Raw genomic sequence first — 16,609 nt, 5'->3', positions numbered from 1 at the left:
GCTAACCTGCAATGCAACTTGCCATAGGTAGTTAGCTTCAATTAACAATCGGATCTCCTTATATGGGCAAAGATGGCCGTTTTGGTTCTTTTTTGTAGGCGAACTTCAGAGGTCTATGCGTAAAAAAATGCATTGAGTCATGAACTCCTTTGTCTGCATTCAACCGTACATCATGAAGGTTAAGAAGTCCGCTGTATCCATGAATACAGCAAAGAGCCCAAAGAACGCCAAAGCAGCGACACTACCTTAAAGTTGTCAAATCCAAGAAGTAAATGTTTTGGTCGATTTTACCATGTTTACAAAATGACTTCATAGCCACCCAACGTTCTTTTAATGCATTTATTCCAATAGTGACCTCTAGGCTAACACATTATGTCTGTGCATACACATTCACGCCCACATAGACTGATTTGCTCTCCATAAACTCATACTGCATGAAAAGCCAATGGATCATGAATTACATTTTAAAATATATTGTATTGGATAGATTACTACGTTGTCATAAATATGCCCTCTTATCCATAGCAGCAGTTATTCTGATCAACGTTTCGTTTCCAAACATTATACAAAGTATCCAAAATCTTGCAACACAACCATTTCAGTTTGCTACATTGTAGCAGTGTTCGGAAAACTATGTGTGAGTCACCACAGGAAGCTTGGTTTATTATGACTATAAAAAAGAACCCCTTATCCGGAAACTTTGCTGTAACTTAAATTGTGATATTAATGTAGTATTTCTCTACTATGCCATGCGTGTCTATTGATTGGAGACAATGCACTGATAGGGAGAAGTGCTACGCGCCAAATTGAATTCAGATTCACGTCCCGCAACTAACTACACCTTGATTGGCTCTCACCATTGTATTGTCAGCCAATTGTGGCACTGAGTAACCCGCGCTGGTGTGGAATAATACGACATGCCTGACCTTAAGTGAGCATTTGATATCCAGACGAATTCTCAACATCTACTGTAAACATGAGCGGCAGAGGCAAAACCGGCGGCAAGGCCAGAGCTAAGGCCAAGACTCGTTCATCCAGGGCTGGACTTCAGTTCCCCGTCGGCCGTGTGCACAGGCTGCTACGTAAAGGCAACTATGCTCAGCGCGTTGGCGCTGGTGCACCGGTCTACTTGGCTGCTGTACTCGAGTATTTGACAGCTGAGATCCTGGAGTTGGCCGGCAACGCTGCCCGTGACAACAAGAAGACACGTATCATTCCCCGCCACCTGCAGCTGGCTGTGCGTAATGACGAGGAGTTGAACAAACTACTCGGCGGAGTGACCATCGCTCAGGGTGGTGTGCTGCCTAATATCCAGGCTGTTCTGCTGCCCAAGAAGACTGAGAAGTCTAAGTAAACCTGTCCCTACAAGTCTCCCAAACAAAGGCTCTTTTAAGAGCCACCCAAATACCGATAAAAAAGAAATTCCAAGTTGTTTAGGTATTCGACATATTTTCTGTAATCCGTGCTCGCCCTAAGCCAGTTGCTTTGTGGTGCTCAATTTGTGCTCAATGTATTCACATGTCGACGTTTGCCGAGGAAGGGGTGGGATGTGTAGACAACGGCGTTACAAACTAACCCATGCATTTCTATGGAGGATTTTGAGTGCTTTGTCTCATTAGAAAGACTCTGCTTTTATATAAAAAAACAAGGCATGTCATGTGTAAGCTTGTGTTTTCTTGTTTAAAATCACAGTTATTTGTAGGACTTAATTTAGCAAATACAAGCTACCTTAGGTCATTATTTGTTCGTACATGCCAGCTAATAAGGTATTGTTTGTTGTGACTGTTTTTATACCAGGCTATAACCACTGGCCGATGTAATGGTTAAGTGCATTATTTTATTTTACATTTTATATTGATTCGGTTTTTCTAAATACTATGATACAGGATATTGGGCGGACTTTGCATTTTGAATTTCAGGCGCCACTCGGAATGAACCAATGAAGACCAATCAGCGGTGACCACCAAGCTGACGTACTCAGGCTGAGTAGGCCATATATATCACAGATCCGCAGAAGTGTTCATTCTCTTCAATTCCGAAGAATACGTCGCAATGGCAAGAACCAAGCAGACAGCTCGCAAATCTACCGGAGGTAAGGCTCCGAGGAAGCAGCTCGCCACTAAGGCTGCGCGTAAAAGTGCACCCGCAACCGGTGGCGTGAAGAAGCCTCACCGTTACAGGCCTGGTACCGTGGCTCTGAGAGAGATCCGTCGTTACCAGAAGTCTACTGAGCTGTTGATCCGCAAGCTGCCCTTCCAGCGTCTGGTCAGAGAAATCGCTCAGGACTTCAAGACTGATCTACGCTTCCAGAGCTCTGCTGTCATGGCTCTTCAGGAGGCTAGCGAGGCTTATCTGGTCGGTCTGTTCGAGGACACTAACCTGTGCGCCATCCACGCTAAGAGGGTCACCATCATGCCCAAGGACATCCAGCTGGCTCGTCGTATCCGTGGGGAGCGTGCTTAAAACTGATTTGAAGTCAAGATGTGATCATTTAAAGGCTCTTTTAAGAGCCACTCAAATATGAAAAAAGGCTATGTTCCAAAACTGATTTGGTATTGTCTGATAACTAATATCTAGGTGATAAGATGTAATGCAAGCAGCCTCAATAATTAGGTAATATTAACAGATTAGACAGACACCGCTCAGCCACAAATGATTGGTTGGAAGTTTCGGCTCCGAATAAGACTAGGTAAATGACACTAGCACAACCTCGCTGAGATCTTGTTTGACGAAGTGTCATGCTTTTTGTTACCTTATTCCATCAAAATCCCTCATAGCCGTTTTAGTGCCGTTTTCGTCTGGAACATGGTCAATGTGTCTCCCAATATGATGTTGATGTTGTGCTGTTGTCTAGGAATCGACAACGTTTCAAGTCTTGTTTCATGTCATTTTAGCATAACGCAGCCGTAACAAGTATGGACAAATAGCATATTAAAGGTCCTAAGTGTACAGTAATAAAAGTAGCAGTAACTTACTTTACAGAATAAGTGTAGGTAAATTAAAGTAGAGCAGTGATTCGTATTTACATTGGAAGTTTCTTTTCAAAGAGAATGTGAGTGGCTCTTAAAAGAGCCTTTGAATTGGAGCCGGTTTCTATTTCGGCTTTACTTGGAGCTGGTGTACTTGGTGACGGCCTTGGTTCCCTCGGACACGGCGTGCTTAGCCAACTCACCGGGCAAAAGCAGACGCACAGCGGTCTGGATCTCCCTGGAGGAGATGGTGGACCGCTTGTTGTAGTGAGCCAAGCGGGAGGCTTCTCCAGCGATGCGCTCGAAAATGTCGTTTACGAAGGAGTTCATAATGCCCATGGCCTTGGAAGAGATACCGGTATCAGGATGGACCTGTTTCAGAACCTTGTACACGTAGATGGCGTAACTTTCCTTCCTGGACTTTCTGCGTTTCTTTCCTCCTTTAGCGGCCGTCTTGGTCACGGCTTTCTTGGACCCCTTCTTTGGGGCAGGCTTAGCTGGATCAGGCATGATGATTTTCTGAGTACGAAATATCAAAAGTATGACTTTGTTTTTTAGTTACCTGGTGTATATACCAAGTTATATGTAAATAGAGGACTGCGTCATTTACACACTCACGAGCAGAATGCCCTGTCATTTCCCTCCCAAACTAAATACCCAGACACGATTGGTCATTTTGTATGGAAGGGGGCGGTCATTAATGAAAAGGTTAGCACCTCCCACAGATCATCGGTTTACACCACCTTCTTGTGTTTCCTTTCCCGCACTTTTCTACCGTAGGAAGGTAATCCTTCGAAATCTATGCCACATAGTTTTACTTTTAACATTATAATTCATTATTAGTTTTCCTGGTTCTTTACTCGAATCATGATAAAATGTGCACAGCAAAACTCTGTAACGATTGCCCTGTATTGTATACTGTTGGTACTGCCATTCTTACAGTATAAAGGAAACAAAGGCTTTTACAGCATTCTGCAAAGGGAAAATGACAAATTTGCAGTAAAACATAGGAAACACCACTGTAAGCCAAATTTACTGTAAAAGTAAATATTTCTAGCCTGTACACCCTGGCGTTCCTGTCTGTCAGGCTACATATACGCTTAGCAGATTATGAAAACTAGCTAAGACAATTAGTTTAACACTTTTGCATGTAACGATTCAAGTGATGAAAGAAGGCTTTTTGTGTTACGTAGGTAGGACTATTCAACATTTAGGCCTATATTGTTGTTTTGTTTATATTTGCCAGACGATTTTGTTGTGAAGCCTAATAACAATGGGGTCATTCATGGCGTCGCACCTGCACATATGTTATGATAGCAAGCGTTCTGGCATTTCTTTGTTTTTGACTTTAATATGAACACATGGATCTTGGCAACAAACCATTGGATGCAGACAATGCGAAGAGCCTCATATGATCGCAGTGCCCTACAGCCCAAATCCTGTAGCAGTCTGTCATTGTATGGACGTGGGGCATTATTAGTAAGTTCATAATAAAAATTACTCTAGATGGAATATATCATTTTATAAGGAATTGGGCGGCTCTTAAAAGAGCCTTTTGGGTATAAATCGATGAAGAGATCTGATGTTTAACCACCAAAACCGTACAGAGTACGACCCTGGCGTTTCAGAGCATAGACGACGTCCATAGCGGTTACGGTCTTTCTTTTAGCGTGCTCGGTGTAGGTGACAGCATCACGAATCACGTTCTCCAGGAAAACCTTCAACACGCCACGGGTCTCTTCGTAGATGAGACCAGAGATACGTTTTACACCACCACGGCGAGCCAAACGCCTGATTGCAGGCTTGGTGATACCCTGGATGTTATCACGAAGAACTTTGCGATGACGCTTAGCGCCTCCCTTTCCAAGACCTTTACCTCCTTTACCTCTGCCAGACATCGTTCTGTGTTCAAGTTACAGAATTATGAAGAAATATTGGATCGCAACTCGCATTTACTACCAAAGAGAGGACGTTGGTGAAAACTACGAAGCACTGCCCCCTTCACTGCCCCTCCCTTCTTCGCGCACACCTCCAAGTATTAGGCTAACTAGATGTACCGCAGAGCGGTACAAAATACGACCGCCGCCCAGTCCAGCACATTTTTTTCACAAAAAGAAATCACGCTGAAAGGCCTATATGATTCTAACTGTCTCACTAAATTGCATTATCCACACTCAATTCTCACTGGTTTCTGCTAGACAACAAGTACCAAAACATTATTAGTTCATAGATTTCACATGTAAAATAAATTTTATACAACCCCACCTCCATCTTGCCTGTTCATAATTCTGAGAAATTCTTGATTGTTTGTGTTATGTTTATGTTATGTGTGTGTGTGTGTGTGCCTGCGTATGTGTGTGTGTGTGTGTATCTGTTTGTGCACATGTGTGCACATGAAATGGGTTAACATGACCCCTGGAGGCAAACATACGGAAAAAATGGTCATCCTAGGCCCTATAGTTCTCAAGATATTCACAGAGAACTGTGTCTGCCCTACCCTCCTTTTGGGGGGTCCAGTCCAGCGGGGGGGGGGGGGGGAGTCTACAGATCAAAACGAAAAATGACGGTTCCATGCTATCCATGTGGGGGTACATGCCCACCAAGTTTTGTGTACCCCGGTCTTTCAGTGTCCCGGGAATCCTTGTTGGTGTACGTCACTAAATGTACACATAAATTATTTTATTGTAAGGCCCCCCATGAACGAAAGTACACAAAACTTGGCATGCATTCGGAGGGTGTCATACTGATCCTACACTTTTAATTTCGTGCAGTTTTGACCTTGTCAGCCAGAGATATTGTGATGAAAACACCTAATGTTTTGCTTTTTAATTTTTAACTAGGTGGCGCTATACATGAAATAAGTGGTAATGGGATGGGTTGACATGCCCCCTTAAGACCAACATACATAAAAAAGGTGGACCTCCTATGCCCTACGGTTCTCGAGATATTCACAGAAAACTGTCTCCGGCCACCTACAGGCCAGTTGGTGTATAGTAACATAAATTAATTTATTGTGTGGCCCCCCATGAACGGAATTCCACGAAACTTCCAATTTCGTCCAGTTTTGACTATGTTAGGTCACAGATACCTGCGATTACAACACCTAATTTTTACTTTTTTATGTTTAACTAGGTGGCGCTATACATGAAATGAGTGGTAATGGAATGGGTTGACATGGCCTTTTGAAATCAACATACACAAAAAAAATGGTCCTCCTAAACCCTACGGTTTTCGAGATATTCACAGAAAACTGTGTCTGCCCTACCCTCCTTCCAGCGGGGGGGCTACAGATCAAAACGAAAAACGATGGTTCCATGCTATCCATGTGGGGTTACATGCCCACCAAGTTTCGTGTACCCCGGTCTTTCAGTGTCCTGGGAATCATTGGCGGTCATAATAAACGTAAAAAAACCGCCCACATCCGACCTTTAGCCTCATCTCACAACAAAACAAAGAACCGACAAGAACCGATATCAATACGTTGCCGAAATTGCTACTTTTTTAGATACATAGATAGATAGATAGATAGATACATAGGTAGATACATAGATAGATTCAAGGTCTCAGTAGCATACAGACATCAGACATCACACACAACATACCATAAAAAGTATGACAAAAATACTAAATCAAAGATCCAATTGAATGTACTTATGGATGTATAAGCATGAGGTGCTTGCAGTGACAGGGCAGGGACTGTGATTCAGTAAGCAGGTGCTCTATGAGAGTATGAGAGAGGTGCTCTATAAGGTGTTCTATGAGAGTGTGTGTCATGGTTGTGGTGCAAATAAGTCCAACAGTGGAAGGATAAAGTCTAGAGACTATCATTAAAAAATATGGATAATATAGAATATTTTATCACAATTCCACATGTTTCAATGGATAGGCGCACTTCATAACTGCAATTGAAAACAATTTGCCAGTCAAGTTCCCTATACCTGCCTTGGAAAGATCATCCAGAATTCCAGATAAATCTATTTGTTGCAAACTAAATAGCAGACTTGGTGTCCTTGATGATGCACTCATTCTAAACACAGACAAGTTGTAGGACATGTTTTGTCCATTATTTCAAGAATCAGTGAGAAACAATAGCGTCCAACCATATCTGTCTTTATGTTGCTACAACGTTTGTTTTTGTAAAATACTGTGTAATCCCCATAAGAAATATAAAAAAAAAATGTTCAAACACACATAGTGGACGGTAAGCACATAATAATCGTTTGTTGATCAAATTTTACTTTATTTTACTTTACAAAGGAGATTTATTTGCAAACGCATAATGGTGGATATACCCCCAACCTCATCTACACAATTGATTAAATTGATTAATCAATATTTTCTCAACTAATCATTTTTTATATCATAATGTCCCGTGTGACAGGACTGAAGGTGGTGTGACAGAATTGACTTTGAACTGACTATGAACTTTGAATTGACTATGAACTTTTCTTTATACAGGGAAACCTATGGCTGTAGCCTATGGCATGCATTCAAAGCATTGTGCATGCAATAAAGGTAATGCAAAGTTGAAATCATATTTATTTGTCAGGCTATGTCACAGTGTTATCAGACCCTGTCACATCGGGAGGTGATAGGGCTGTTACTCCTACAACAACAGCCATATGGCATTGTTTTGTTAGGAGAATGAAGCCATATCTTCTATTAGGAGGTTTACCACTTACTCTGATGGTGCATTCATGGCACCTGGGAATGACAAGGACCGCCCCCGTGATTACTTTGTTTTTCCCACAGCAAGTGTTCATGTACTTTGCCGTCGGAATGTGTGACAAACACGGATGCCACAACAAAGGTTAAAACATACGCTCACTAATCCTAAATAAATAACTGTATTTGCTTAAAATGAAAGATATGCAGCTTTCAAGTGACAAAAACGGCAAATTCCCAACTTCACATTAAAACTGTTGGACATGGAAGGCCACATGGACTACAAACGAACTACAACGTGACGACAAAAGTGATGACGAGCCCCTAACTGGGCAACTCTGTTAGCAAAATCTAGCCCCAGTTTCCGACTTCTGACTCACACATGAGGTGAGGTGAATGATGCGGAATGATGACGTTTTCACTGGGAAAAAGGTTTTTCCGATGCCCATGAACGCTAGGTAAGTTAACTTACTCAGGAACCACGTAATTGGAATACCCTCCATGTCAGGTCCTGAGACATGTGTACTCCCAGATATTTAAAACCACTAAGTCTCTATACCTGTTTTGCATCAATCAAGAGATGGGTGTGAAGTCTGCTGCAACCTCATTTTGAAGTCCACAATTAGCCCCTTGGTTTTGTTAACATTCAGCTGCAGACAGTTTGCCTCATACCAGGCAATCAGCTTCTGCACATTCTCCAAGAAGGCAGTCTTATCGTTGTTGGAGATGAGGTCTGGAACTGCTGTACCATCGGCAAACCTAACTTAGAAGTGAAGCTGTGAGAATACACACTGTCATAGGGATCATAAGAGCTGGGTTTACACTGTATCTGAGTCATCTGATCCAGAGACTTTCTAATGAGGAGACACAGCACTCAAAAATCCTCCATAGAAATGCATGGGGTTAGTTTGTAACGCCAATATGGCCGTTGTCTACACATATCCCACCCCTTCCTCGCCAAAACGTCAACATGTGTATACGTTGAGCCAATCATGTGGTGTGATGTGACTACATTGAGCCAATTATGTGCTGTGTTGTGCAGACATCGTGCCAATCATGTGTTGTGAACTCGCCGCTGGAGCACTGTTGGTGTCGTGAAGCCTTGCGCACGCGCATTTCTGCCGAATAGAATGCCCGATGAGTACCCAAAAAGCGTTGCAATATGGCCGCTGAGTGAAGGGACTTGCCTAAAAGGACTTTGTCTGATCCCCCAGTGTGAAGTTTAAATAACATAATGTGTTAATGAGCAAAGGATTTTAATTCTTCTCAGAATTGATTTGACAACAGAGTAGATTTTTAACACTAAGAAAAAAATATATGCAGAGTTACTTAATTTGCAGTGCTGATTTTAAAGACTATACAAGGTACACAAATATTAATTATTTACTCTATTTAGAGTTTGTTGGACTGTTATATTTCAACACTTCACTTTTACACTAATTTGGAGTAGGACCAAATCATGGACCGATTATGAACTTTTGGGCCCCTGGGCCCAGATGTATTAAGGGCCCCCCATTAATTGTCGCATATGTGGGAGGGGGGGGTTTGGGGGTCCTCCCCCAGAATTCTTTTCATTTGTTTGATGTGATTTCCTGTAAACTGGTGCATTTTGGGGATGGCCAATAAATTCAATCAGATTCATAGCCTATATCCTGATTTGTTGATATTGAGGCAATGATTCCATGCAAAGACTTGGGCTTCAGGGCCCCCTGACCCCTTGGGCCCCTGGGCCTGGGCCCGGTATAGGCCCATGCAGTAATCCATCCCTGGACCTAATACACTCTGCGATAGTATTACAGTTTTTCTCAGTCGCTTTGGTGCTTTTCTCAGTTTTCTTAGTTCAACCTCCACAACATTTAGTCATTTGTGCACATCATAGTAGCAATTTTTCCTTCCTCTGAACAAATTGCAAATGCTTTTGAACATGTATCAGTTGCTTTGTCATGTCAGTCAAAATGAACTATACTTATGGATGCTGAATAGCAATAAAACTAATAGTCTTGACTTCATTGCTTGAGTCATTACATACAAAATTGGTGACAAATTCTGTCACAATGCTGTAGAATTGCAAAGAGCATATAGTAAAACTGTGAAACGTACATATTCAGTGTCTTGTACTCACTTACTCCCCTAACTACAGCAATTTGTAACTTTACTGTAGTTTTCAAATGGCTGTACAAGTACTGTATAGTGTTGTCTGGAGCATTTTCAGGCAGTGTCACTGAGTTCTAACCTTTTTTTGCATGGTAAAACACTGAGAGCACTTCTCATTTTGATGACACTGGCAGTTTCATTGACACTTTTGAGGAATGGACTATCCATTTTGAGCAAGTGACGTGCTTTTGCAGGTTATCCACTAGGTTTTGCAGTTTGGACTAATTGTTTTGAGAAAGGCACTAACAGCTGTGCAAATGTTAATAGTGATGTGAGAAAAGCACCAAAGCGACAGAAAAAAACTGTAAATTAAGGTGTTACTTTACTGTGGCCAACTGTATGGTATAGCCGTGTGGTGCACGTTTATCAACTGTGTTTCGCGGTGTCCAAAAAGCTCCCCTGTGTAAAGTACACCTTTGCAAAAACGACATTGTCACTGCTTTTACACGTTACCGAGACTCTCTCTTGGTTTGTGCCACTTTTTTGTTGATGCTTTGCACGGTTTTATTATCATTATGTGCATGTTTTTCTCACAAGACCAAGACTGAGTGCAACATTTCCACCTAGACATCAAAAGTTCCCAGTTCGTTGCAAAAGGGATAAAGGGCAACCATAACACCCCATATATTCATTTTAAAGTGTAGGCTGTGCTCTTCACAACAGACATCGTCTTATTGGCAAATAAGAACACAAGTGAGAACAAGAAAAAAAACACAAGTGATTTCTTCACCACATGCCGGGAGAGCTCTCAGTCTGCTGAGTCTAAATGGTTCTCATGCTTATTTTAAGTCCAGCCCACCGACTCGTTCGACATTCATGCTCTCAGCTCTCTCGAGAAGTTGTTGCGGAAAATCTAAACGATACAATGGCAGAAGATGCTCCAGTCCCCGCTGCGGCCCCAGCAAAGGCCCCCAAGAAGAAGGCTCCCCGACCCAAGAAAACTGGTCCTAGTGTGGGCGAGCTCGTCGTCAAGGCTATATCTGCCTCTAAAGAGAAGAAGGGAGTTTCTCTGGCTGCGCTGAAGAAGGCTTTGGCGGCTGGTGGATACGATGTGGAAAAGAACAACGCTCGTGTCAAGGTGGCCATCAAGAGTTTGGTCACCAAGGGAACTCTGGTCCAGACCAAGGGAACTGGTGCCTCCGGCTCCTTCAAGCTGAACAAGGCGGTGGAAAAGAAGCCTGCAAAGAAGGCAGCTCCTAAAGCCAAGAAGCCAGCAGCGAAGAAACCCGCCGCTGCTAAGAAGCCTAAGAAGGCAGCAGCTAAGAAGCCGGCGGCCGCTAAAAAGTCTCCGAAGAAAGCAGCCAAGAAGCCCGCCACGCCGAAAAAGGCAACGAAGAGCCCGAAGAAGGCTAAGAAGCCCGCTGCACCCAAGAAGGCAGCAAAGAGCCCCAAGAAAGCAAAGGCAGCGAAACCCAAGGCGGCAAAGCCTAAAGCTGCCAAGCCCAAAAAGGCTGCACCCAAGAAGAAGTAAATGTTGCGTTTTCAACAAGTTTATAAAACGGCTCTTTTAAGAGCCACCCAAAAGTTATTTGAATGGGTTTATTCCAATAGTGCCTGCTGGTATATAAACATACTCGCTTTGAGTGTGTACATTTACACACCGACTGGTTTGCTCTCTACCTTTGACAAATTTCCTACTGCGTGATTGACCAAATAAATTATCAAAAAACTCACTAGTCCAGAGGGAAGTTTAAACGGTGGTAATAAACAGTATGTGGGTAATTAACTAATCATGAATTCAAACTTAAAATACATTTAATTTAATTATTACGTTATCATAAAACATGCCATTTTGCTCATACAACAGTTGCGTTTAATGAATTAATAACTCATGCCCTCTTGCTCATAAAGCAGTTGCTCTCAAACAATACAACACAAAGTATCCAAAAAGTTGCAACACACAACCTTCAGTTTGTTACATTGTACCAATGTTCACTGTATCACAAAGTATCCGAAAGCTGAAACACACAGTTTACTACTGTAACAGTTACCACGCGAAGCTTTATTGATTTACTATGACCATTAAAGTGAAAACCTAACTGTAACTTAAACTGGGAGATTACTGGATCTACTGTGACATGCGTTACTTTTTTGTGATTGTGCTGCTGATGCACTGAAATGGAGATGGGACTTCAATACGCGCCAAATAGAACCGAAGATGATGTCCCGCAGCGAGCTACACATTGATTGGCTCTCAGCATTGTGTTCTCAGCCACTGGGGCACTAAGTACCCCTGCGCTGATGAGGGATAATAGGGCATGCCTGGCCATAACTGAGCATTTGAGTGTTCAGACGAACTCTAAACACCTACTACAAACATGAGCGGCAGAGGCAAAACCGGCGGCAAGGCCAGAGCTAAGGCCAAGACACGTTCATCCAGGGCTGGATTGCAGTTCCCCGTCGGCCGTGTGCACAGGCTGCTGCGCAAAGGCAACTACGCTCAGCGTGTCGGCGCTGGTGCACCGGTCTACTTGGCTGCTGTGCTCGAGTACCTGACGGCTGAGATCCTGGAGTTGGCCGGTAACGCTGCCCGTGACAACAAGAAGACCCGTATCATTCCCCGCCATCTGCAGCTGGCTGTGCGTAACGACGAGGAGTTGAACAAACTGCTCGGCGGAGTGACCATCGCTCAGGGTGGTGTGCTGCCTAACATCCAGGCTGTTCTGCTGCCCAAGAAGACGGAGAAGTCCAAGTAGATCATCTCAAGTCTCCAAAACAAAGGCTCTTTTAAGAGCCACCTACATGCCTTGAAAAGAAAATTCCAACTTGCCTTTGTTATCATTTTTGTTATGTCAAAAAATGTTTCTTCACGTAAAAAGCAATTGAAGAACAAGATATCTTCTACTAGAGATCAATATTTGGCCACTCTAAAATGTCAGTCGCTAAGTAACTTTTGATCCAGCAGACTTCTTAAGATGATGGATAAAATATATTTGTTAGTGTTTTTTTCTTTTTTTCTTTTCAATTTAATGGCTTAAGACCAGAATGAATCGGCACCCAACCCACAAAGGCACACGTGCACGTCCACATGCACGAACATGAACAGGAAGTACTGCATTATACACATTCTTAGTTTATCATCCGAGTCTGTGGGATGTTTTTGGGGCCTCGTCATTTGGATGCATTATTTCAATAAAAAACAAAACATGAATGGTAGTTTGCTTTATTCCCATTTAAACACGCATATCTTTAAAGGCCTAAATTTAGCAAATAAAGGCTGGAATGTTTAAGTGCATTTCTTTAAATTCGAATTGATATTGAAATAATTGTATTCATCATTGTGAACATAATTTGTGTTTGTTCATGTTAGCTAACAAGTTATTTGTTTGTTTTTTCTACATCAGGTTATATGCACTGGCGGATATAATGTTTAAGTACATTTCTTTAAATTCGAATTGATATGGAAAATATATTGTGAATAGAACAAACGTAATGATAGAGGCTTTTTAGGGGATGACCTTTGCATTTTTCAGGAAGACCAATCAGCGGAGACCAATAACCTGACGTACAGGGGGCAGGATGCGACCTTAGGCCTTATATACCCACGTTCTGCAGTTGTGTTACTAATCTTCAATCTCGAAGAATACGTCGCAATGGCAAGAACCAAGCAGACAGCTCGCAAATCTACCGGCGGTAAGGCTCCGAGGAAGCAGCTCGCCACCAAGGCTGCACGTAAGAGCGCACCCGCAACCGGTGGCGTGAAGAAGCCTCACCGTTACAGGCCTGGTACCGTGGCTCTGAGAGAGATCCGTCGTTATCAGAAGTCTACTGAGCTGTTGATCCGCAAGCTGCCCTTCCAGCGTCTGGTCAGAGAAATCGCTCAGGACTTCAAGACTGATCTGCGCTTCCAGAGCTCTGCTGTCATGGCTCTTCAGGAGGCTAGCGAGGCTTATCTGGTCGGTCTGTTCGAGGACACTAACCTGTGCGCCATCCACGCTAAGAGGGTCACCATCATGCCCAAGGACATCCAGCTGGCTCGTCGTATCCGTGGGGAGCGTGCTTAAAACTGATTTGAAGTCAAGATGTGATCATTTAAAGGCTCTTTTAAGAGCCACTCAAATATGAAAAAAGGCTATGTTCCAAAACTGATTTGGTATTGTCTGATAACTAATATCTAGGTGATAAGATGTAATGCAAGCAGCCTCAATAATTAGGTAATATTAACAGATTAGACAGACACCGCTCAGCCACAAATGATTGGTTGGAAGTTTCGGCTCCGAATAAGACTAGGTAAATGACACTAGCACAACCTCGCTGAGATCTTGTTTGACGAAGTGTCATGCTTTTTGTTACCTTATTCCATCAAAATCCCTCAGCCGTTTTAGTGCCGTTTTCGTCTGGAACATGGCCAATATGATGTTGTGCTGTTGTCTAGGAATCGACAACGTTTCAAGTCTTGTCATTTTAGCATAACGCAGCCGTAACAAGTATGGACAAATGGCATATTAAAGGTCCTAAGTGTAGAGTAATAAAAGTAGCGGTAACTTAGAATAAAAAAAAATCCCTTACTTTACAGAATAAGTGTAGGTAAATTAAAGTAGAGCAGTGATTCGTATTTACATTGGAAGTTTCTTTTCAAAGAGAATGTGAGTGGCTCTTAAAAGAGCCTTTGAATTGGAGCAGGTTTCAATTTCGGCTTTACTTGGAGCTGGTATACTTGGTGACGGCCTTGGTTCCCTCGGACACAGCGTGCTTAGCCAACTCACCGGGCAAAAGCAGACGCACAGCGGTCTGGATCTCCCTGGAGGAGATGGTGGACCGCTTGTTGTAGTGAGCCAAGCGGGAGGCTTCTCCAGCAATGCGCTCGAAAATGTCGTTTACGAAGGAGTTCATAATGCCCATGGCCTTGGAAGAGATACCGGTATCAGGATGGACCTGTTTCAGAACCTTGTACACGTAGATGGCATAACTTTCCTTTCTGGACTTTCTGCGTTTCTTGCCTCCTTTAGCGGTCGTCTTGGTCACGGCTTTCTTGGACCCCTTCTTTGGGGCAGGCTTAGCTGGATCAGGCATGATGATTTTTCAAATACGAAATATCAAAAGTATGACTTTGTTTTCTAGTTACCTGGTATATATACCAAGTTATATGTAAATAGAGGACTGCGTCATTTACACACTCACGAGCAGAATGCTCTGTCATTTCCCTCCCAAACTAAATACCCAGACACGATTGGTCATTTTGTATGGAAGGGGGCGGTCATTATGAAAAGGTTAGCACCTCCCACAGATCATCGGTTTACACCACCTTCTTGTGTTTCCTTTCCCGCACTTTTCTACCGTAGGAAGGTAATCCTTCGAAATCTATGCCAAATAGTTTTACTTTTAACATTATAATTCATTATTAGTTTTCCTGGGGCTTTACTCGAATCATGATAAAATGTGCACAGCAAAACTCTACTGTAATGATTGCCCTGTGTTGGTACTGCCATTCTTACAGTATAAAGGAAACAAAGGCTTTTACATCATTCTGCAAAGGGACAATGACAAATTTGCAGTAAAACATAGGAAACACCACTGTAAGCCAAATTTACTGTAAAAGTAAATATGTCTAGCCTGTACACCCTGACGTTCCTGTCTGTCAGGCCACATATGTATATATGCTTAGCAGATTATGAAAACTAGTTACGATTCAAGCGATGAAAGAAGGCCTTTTGTGTTATGTAGGTAGGACTATTCAACATGTAGGCCTATATGGTTTTGTTTGATATTTGCCAGACGACTTTGTTGTGAAGCCTAATAACAATGGGGTCATTCTGTAGCGCATTCATGGCGTCGCACCTGCACATAGGTTAGGATAGCAAGCGTGCTGCGTTCATTTCTTTGTTTTTGACTTTAATATCAACAATGGTTCTTGGCTACAAACCATTGGATGTAGACAACACGAAGATCCTCATATGATCGCAGTGCCCTACAGCCCAAATCCTGTAGCAATGTGACATTGTATGGAAGTGCATTCATAGTAAGTTCATAGTACATTACCCTAAATGGAATATATCATTTTATAAGGAATTGGGCGGCTCTTAAAAGAGCCTTTGGGTATAAGTCGATGAAGAGATCTGATCTTTAACCACCAAAACCGTACAGAGTACGACCCTGGCGTTTCAGAGCATAGACGACGTCCATAGCTGTTACGGTCTTTCTTTTAGCGTGCTCGGTGTAGGTGACAGCATCACGAATCACGTTCTCCAGGAAAACCTTCAACACGCCACGGGTCTCTTCGTAGATGAGACCAGAGATACGTTTTACACCACCACGGCGAGCCAAACGCCTGATTGCCGGCTTGGTGATACCCTGGATGTTATCACGAAGCACTTTGCGATGACGCTTAGCGCCTCCCTTACCAAGACCTTTACCTCCTTTACCTCTGCCAGACATCGTTCTGTGTTCAAGTTATAGAATTATGAAGAAATATTGGATCGCAACTCGAATTTAGTACCAAAGAGAGGACGTTGGTGAAAACTACGAAACACTGCCCCTCCCTTCTTCGCCCACCCCTCCAAGTATTAGGCTAATAAACGTAAAAAAACGCCCACATCCGACCTTTAGCCTCATCTCACAACGAAACAAAGTAGAACCGATATCAATACATTGCAGAAATTGCTACTTTTTTAGGTAGATAGATAGATATATTCAAGGTCTCAGTAGCATACAGACATCAGACATCACACTAAACATACCATAAAAAGTATGACAAAAAATACTAAATCAGAGATCCACATGAATGTACTTATGGATGTATAAGCATGAGGTGCTTGCAACAAAGTCCTTTTAGGCAAGTCAGAAACAGAAATGCAAATTTCTTGAAACACTTTTAATGTAAT

At 42.7% G+C, this 16,609-nt stretch overlaps 7 protein-coding genes across 7 annotated transcripts; 4 read left to right on the top strand and 3 right to left on the bottom strand.

Annotated features, from left to right (window-relative positions):
* The first annotated feature begins 858 nt into the window (after positions 1-858).
* Positions 859-12,525, top strand: LOC143119269 (histone H2AX-like). The gene is made up of 2 exons (XM_076280653.1): positions 859-1,350; positions 12,103-12,525. Exons 1-2 carry the CDS (start codon positions 977-979, stop codon positions 12,482-12,484), a joined length of 756 nt encoding a protein of 251 aa, XP_076136768.1. The 5' UTR covers positions 859-976; the 3' UTR covers positions 12,485-12,525.
* LOC143131042 (histone H3) lies at positions 2,053-2,477 on the top strand. Its single transcript, XM_076290413.1, has one exon. The coding sequence runs from the start codon at positions 2,053-2,055 to the stop codon at positions 2,461-2,463; it is 411 nt and encodes a 136-aa protein (XP_076146528.1). The 3' UTR covers positions 2,464-2,477.
* On the bottom strand, positions 3,089-3,479 carry LOC143131114 (histone H2B-like). The gene has a single exon (XM_076290515.1). The coding sequence runs from the start codon at positions 3,477-3,479 to the stop codon at positions 3,105-3,107; it is 375 nt and encodes a 124-aa protein (XP_076146630.1). The 3' UTR covers positions 3,089-3,104.
* Positions 10,650-11,259, top strand: LOC143130995 (histone H1-like). The gene has a single exon (XM_076290334.1). It carries the CDS (start codon positions 10,654-10,656, stop codon positions 11,257-11,259), a length of 606 nt encoding a protein of 201 aa, XP_076146449.1. The 5' UTR covers positions 10,650-10,653.
* Positions 12,526-13,381: 856 nt separating the features above from the next.
* LOC143131064 (histone H3) lies at positions 13,382-13,806 on the top strand. The gene has a single exon (XM_076290450.1). The coding sequence runs from the start codon at positions 13,382-13,384 to the stop codon at positions 13,790-13,792; it is 411 nt and encodes a 136-aa protein (XP_076146565.1). The 3' UTR covers positions 13,793-13,806.
* Positions 13,807-14,410: 604 nt separating this feature from the next.
* On the bottom strand, positions 14,411-14,807 carry LOC143131104 (histone H2B-like). Its single transcript, XM_076290504.1, has one exon. The coding sequence runs from the start codon at positions 14,799-14,801 to the stop codon at positions 14,427-14,429; it is 375 nt and encodes a 124-aa protein (XP_076146619.1). The 5' UTR covers positions 14,802-14,807; the 3' UTR covers positions 14,411-14,426.
* Positions 14,808-15,851: 1,044 nt separating this feature from the next.
* LOC143119262 (histone H4) lies at positions 15,852-16,163 on the bottom strand. Its single transcript, XM_076280641.1, has one exon. It carries the CDS (start codon positions 16,161-16,163, stop codon positions 15,852-15,854), a length of 312 nt encoding a protein of 103 aa, XP_076136756.1.
* Between the last annotated feature and the right edge of the window lie 446 nt (positions 16,164-16,609).

Source organism: Alosa pseudoharengus, unplaced genomic scaffold (genome assembly GCF_046254945.1).
Source record: "Alosa pseudoharengus isolate Yale_2024_CS ecotype anadromous, Long Island Sound unplaced genomic scaffold, YU_APseudo_1.1 YU_APseudo_1.1_scf_1, whole genome shotgun sequence".
Taxonomy (NCBI): Eukaryota; Metazoa; Chordata; class Actinopteri; order Clupeiformes; family Clupeidae; genus Alosa; species Alosa pseudoharengus.
The sequence above is the reverse complement of the archived record's forward strand: the minus strand, read 5'-3'. Positions and strand labels throughout refer to the sequence as shown.

Excerpts from the sequence above, each read along its gene's own strand:
- LOC143119269 (XM_076280653.1), top strand. The coding sequence starts at position 977 with ATGAGCGGCAGAGGCAAAACCGGCGGCAAGGCCAGAGCTAAGGCCAAG. Across the intron at positions 1,351-12,102 it reads AAGAAGACTGAGAAGTCTAA|AAACATGAGCGGCAGAGGCA; the intron begins GTAAACCTGTCC and ends AACACCTACTAC.
- LOC143131042 (XM_076290413.1), top strand. The coding sequence starts at position 2,053 with ATGGCAAGAACCAAGCAGACAGCTCGCAAATCTACCGGAGGTAAGGCT.
- LOC143131114 (XM_076290515.1), bottom strand. The coding sequence starts at position 3,479 with ATGCCTGATCCAGCTAAGCCTGCCCCAAAGAAGGGGTCCAAGAAAGCC.
- LOC143130995 (XM_076290334.1), top strand. The coding sequence starts at position 10,654 with ATGGCAGAAGATGCTCCAGTCCCCGCTGCGGCCCCAGCAAAGGCCCCC.
- LOC143131064 (XM_076290450.1), top strand. The coding sequence starts at position 13,382 with ATGGCAAGAACCAAGCAGACAGCTCGCAAATCTACCGGCGGTAAGGCT.
- LOC143131104 (XM_076290504.1), bottom strand. The coding sequence starts at position 14,801 with ATGCCTGATCCAGCTAAGCCTGCCCCAAAGAAGGGGTCCAAGAAAGCC.
- LOC143119262 (XM_076280641.1), bottom strand. The coding sequence starts at position 16,163 with ATGTCTGGCAGAGGTAAAGGAGGTAAAGGTCTTGGTAAGGGAGGCGCT.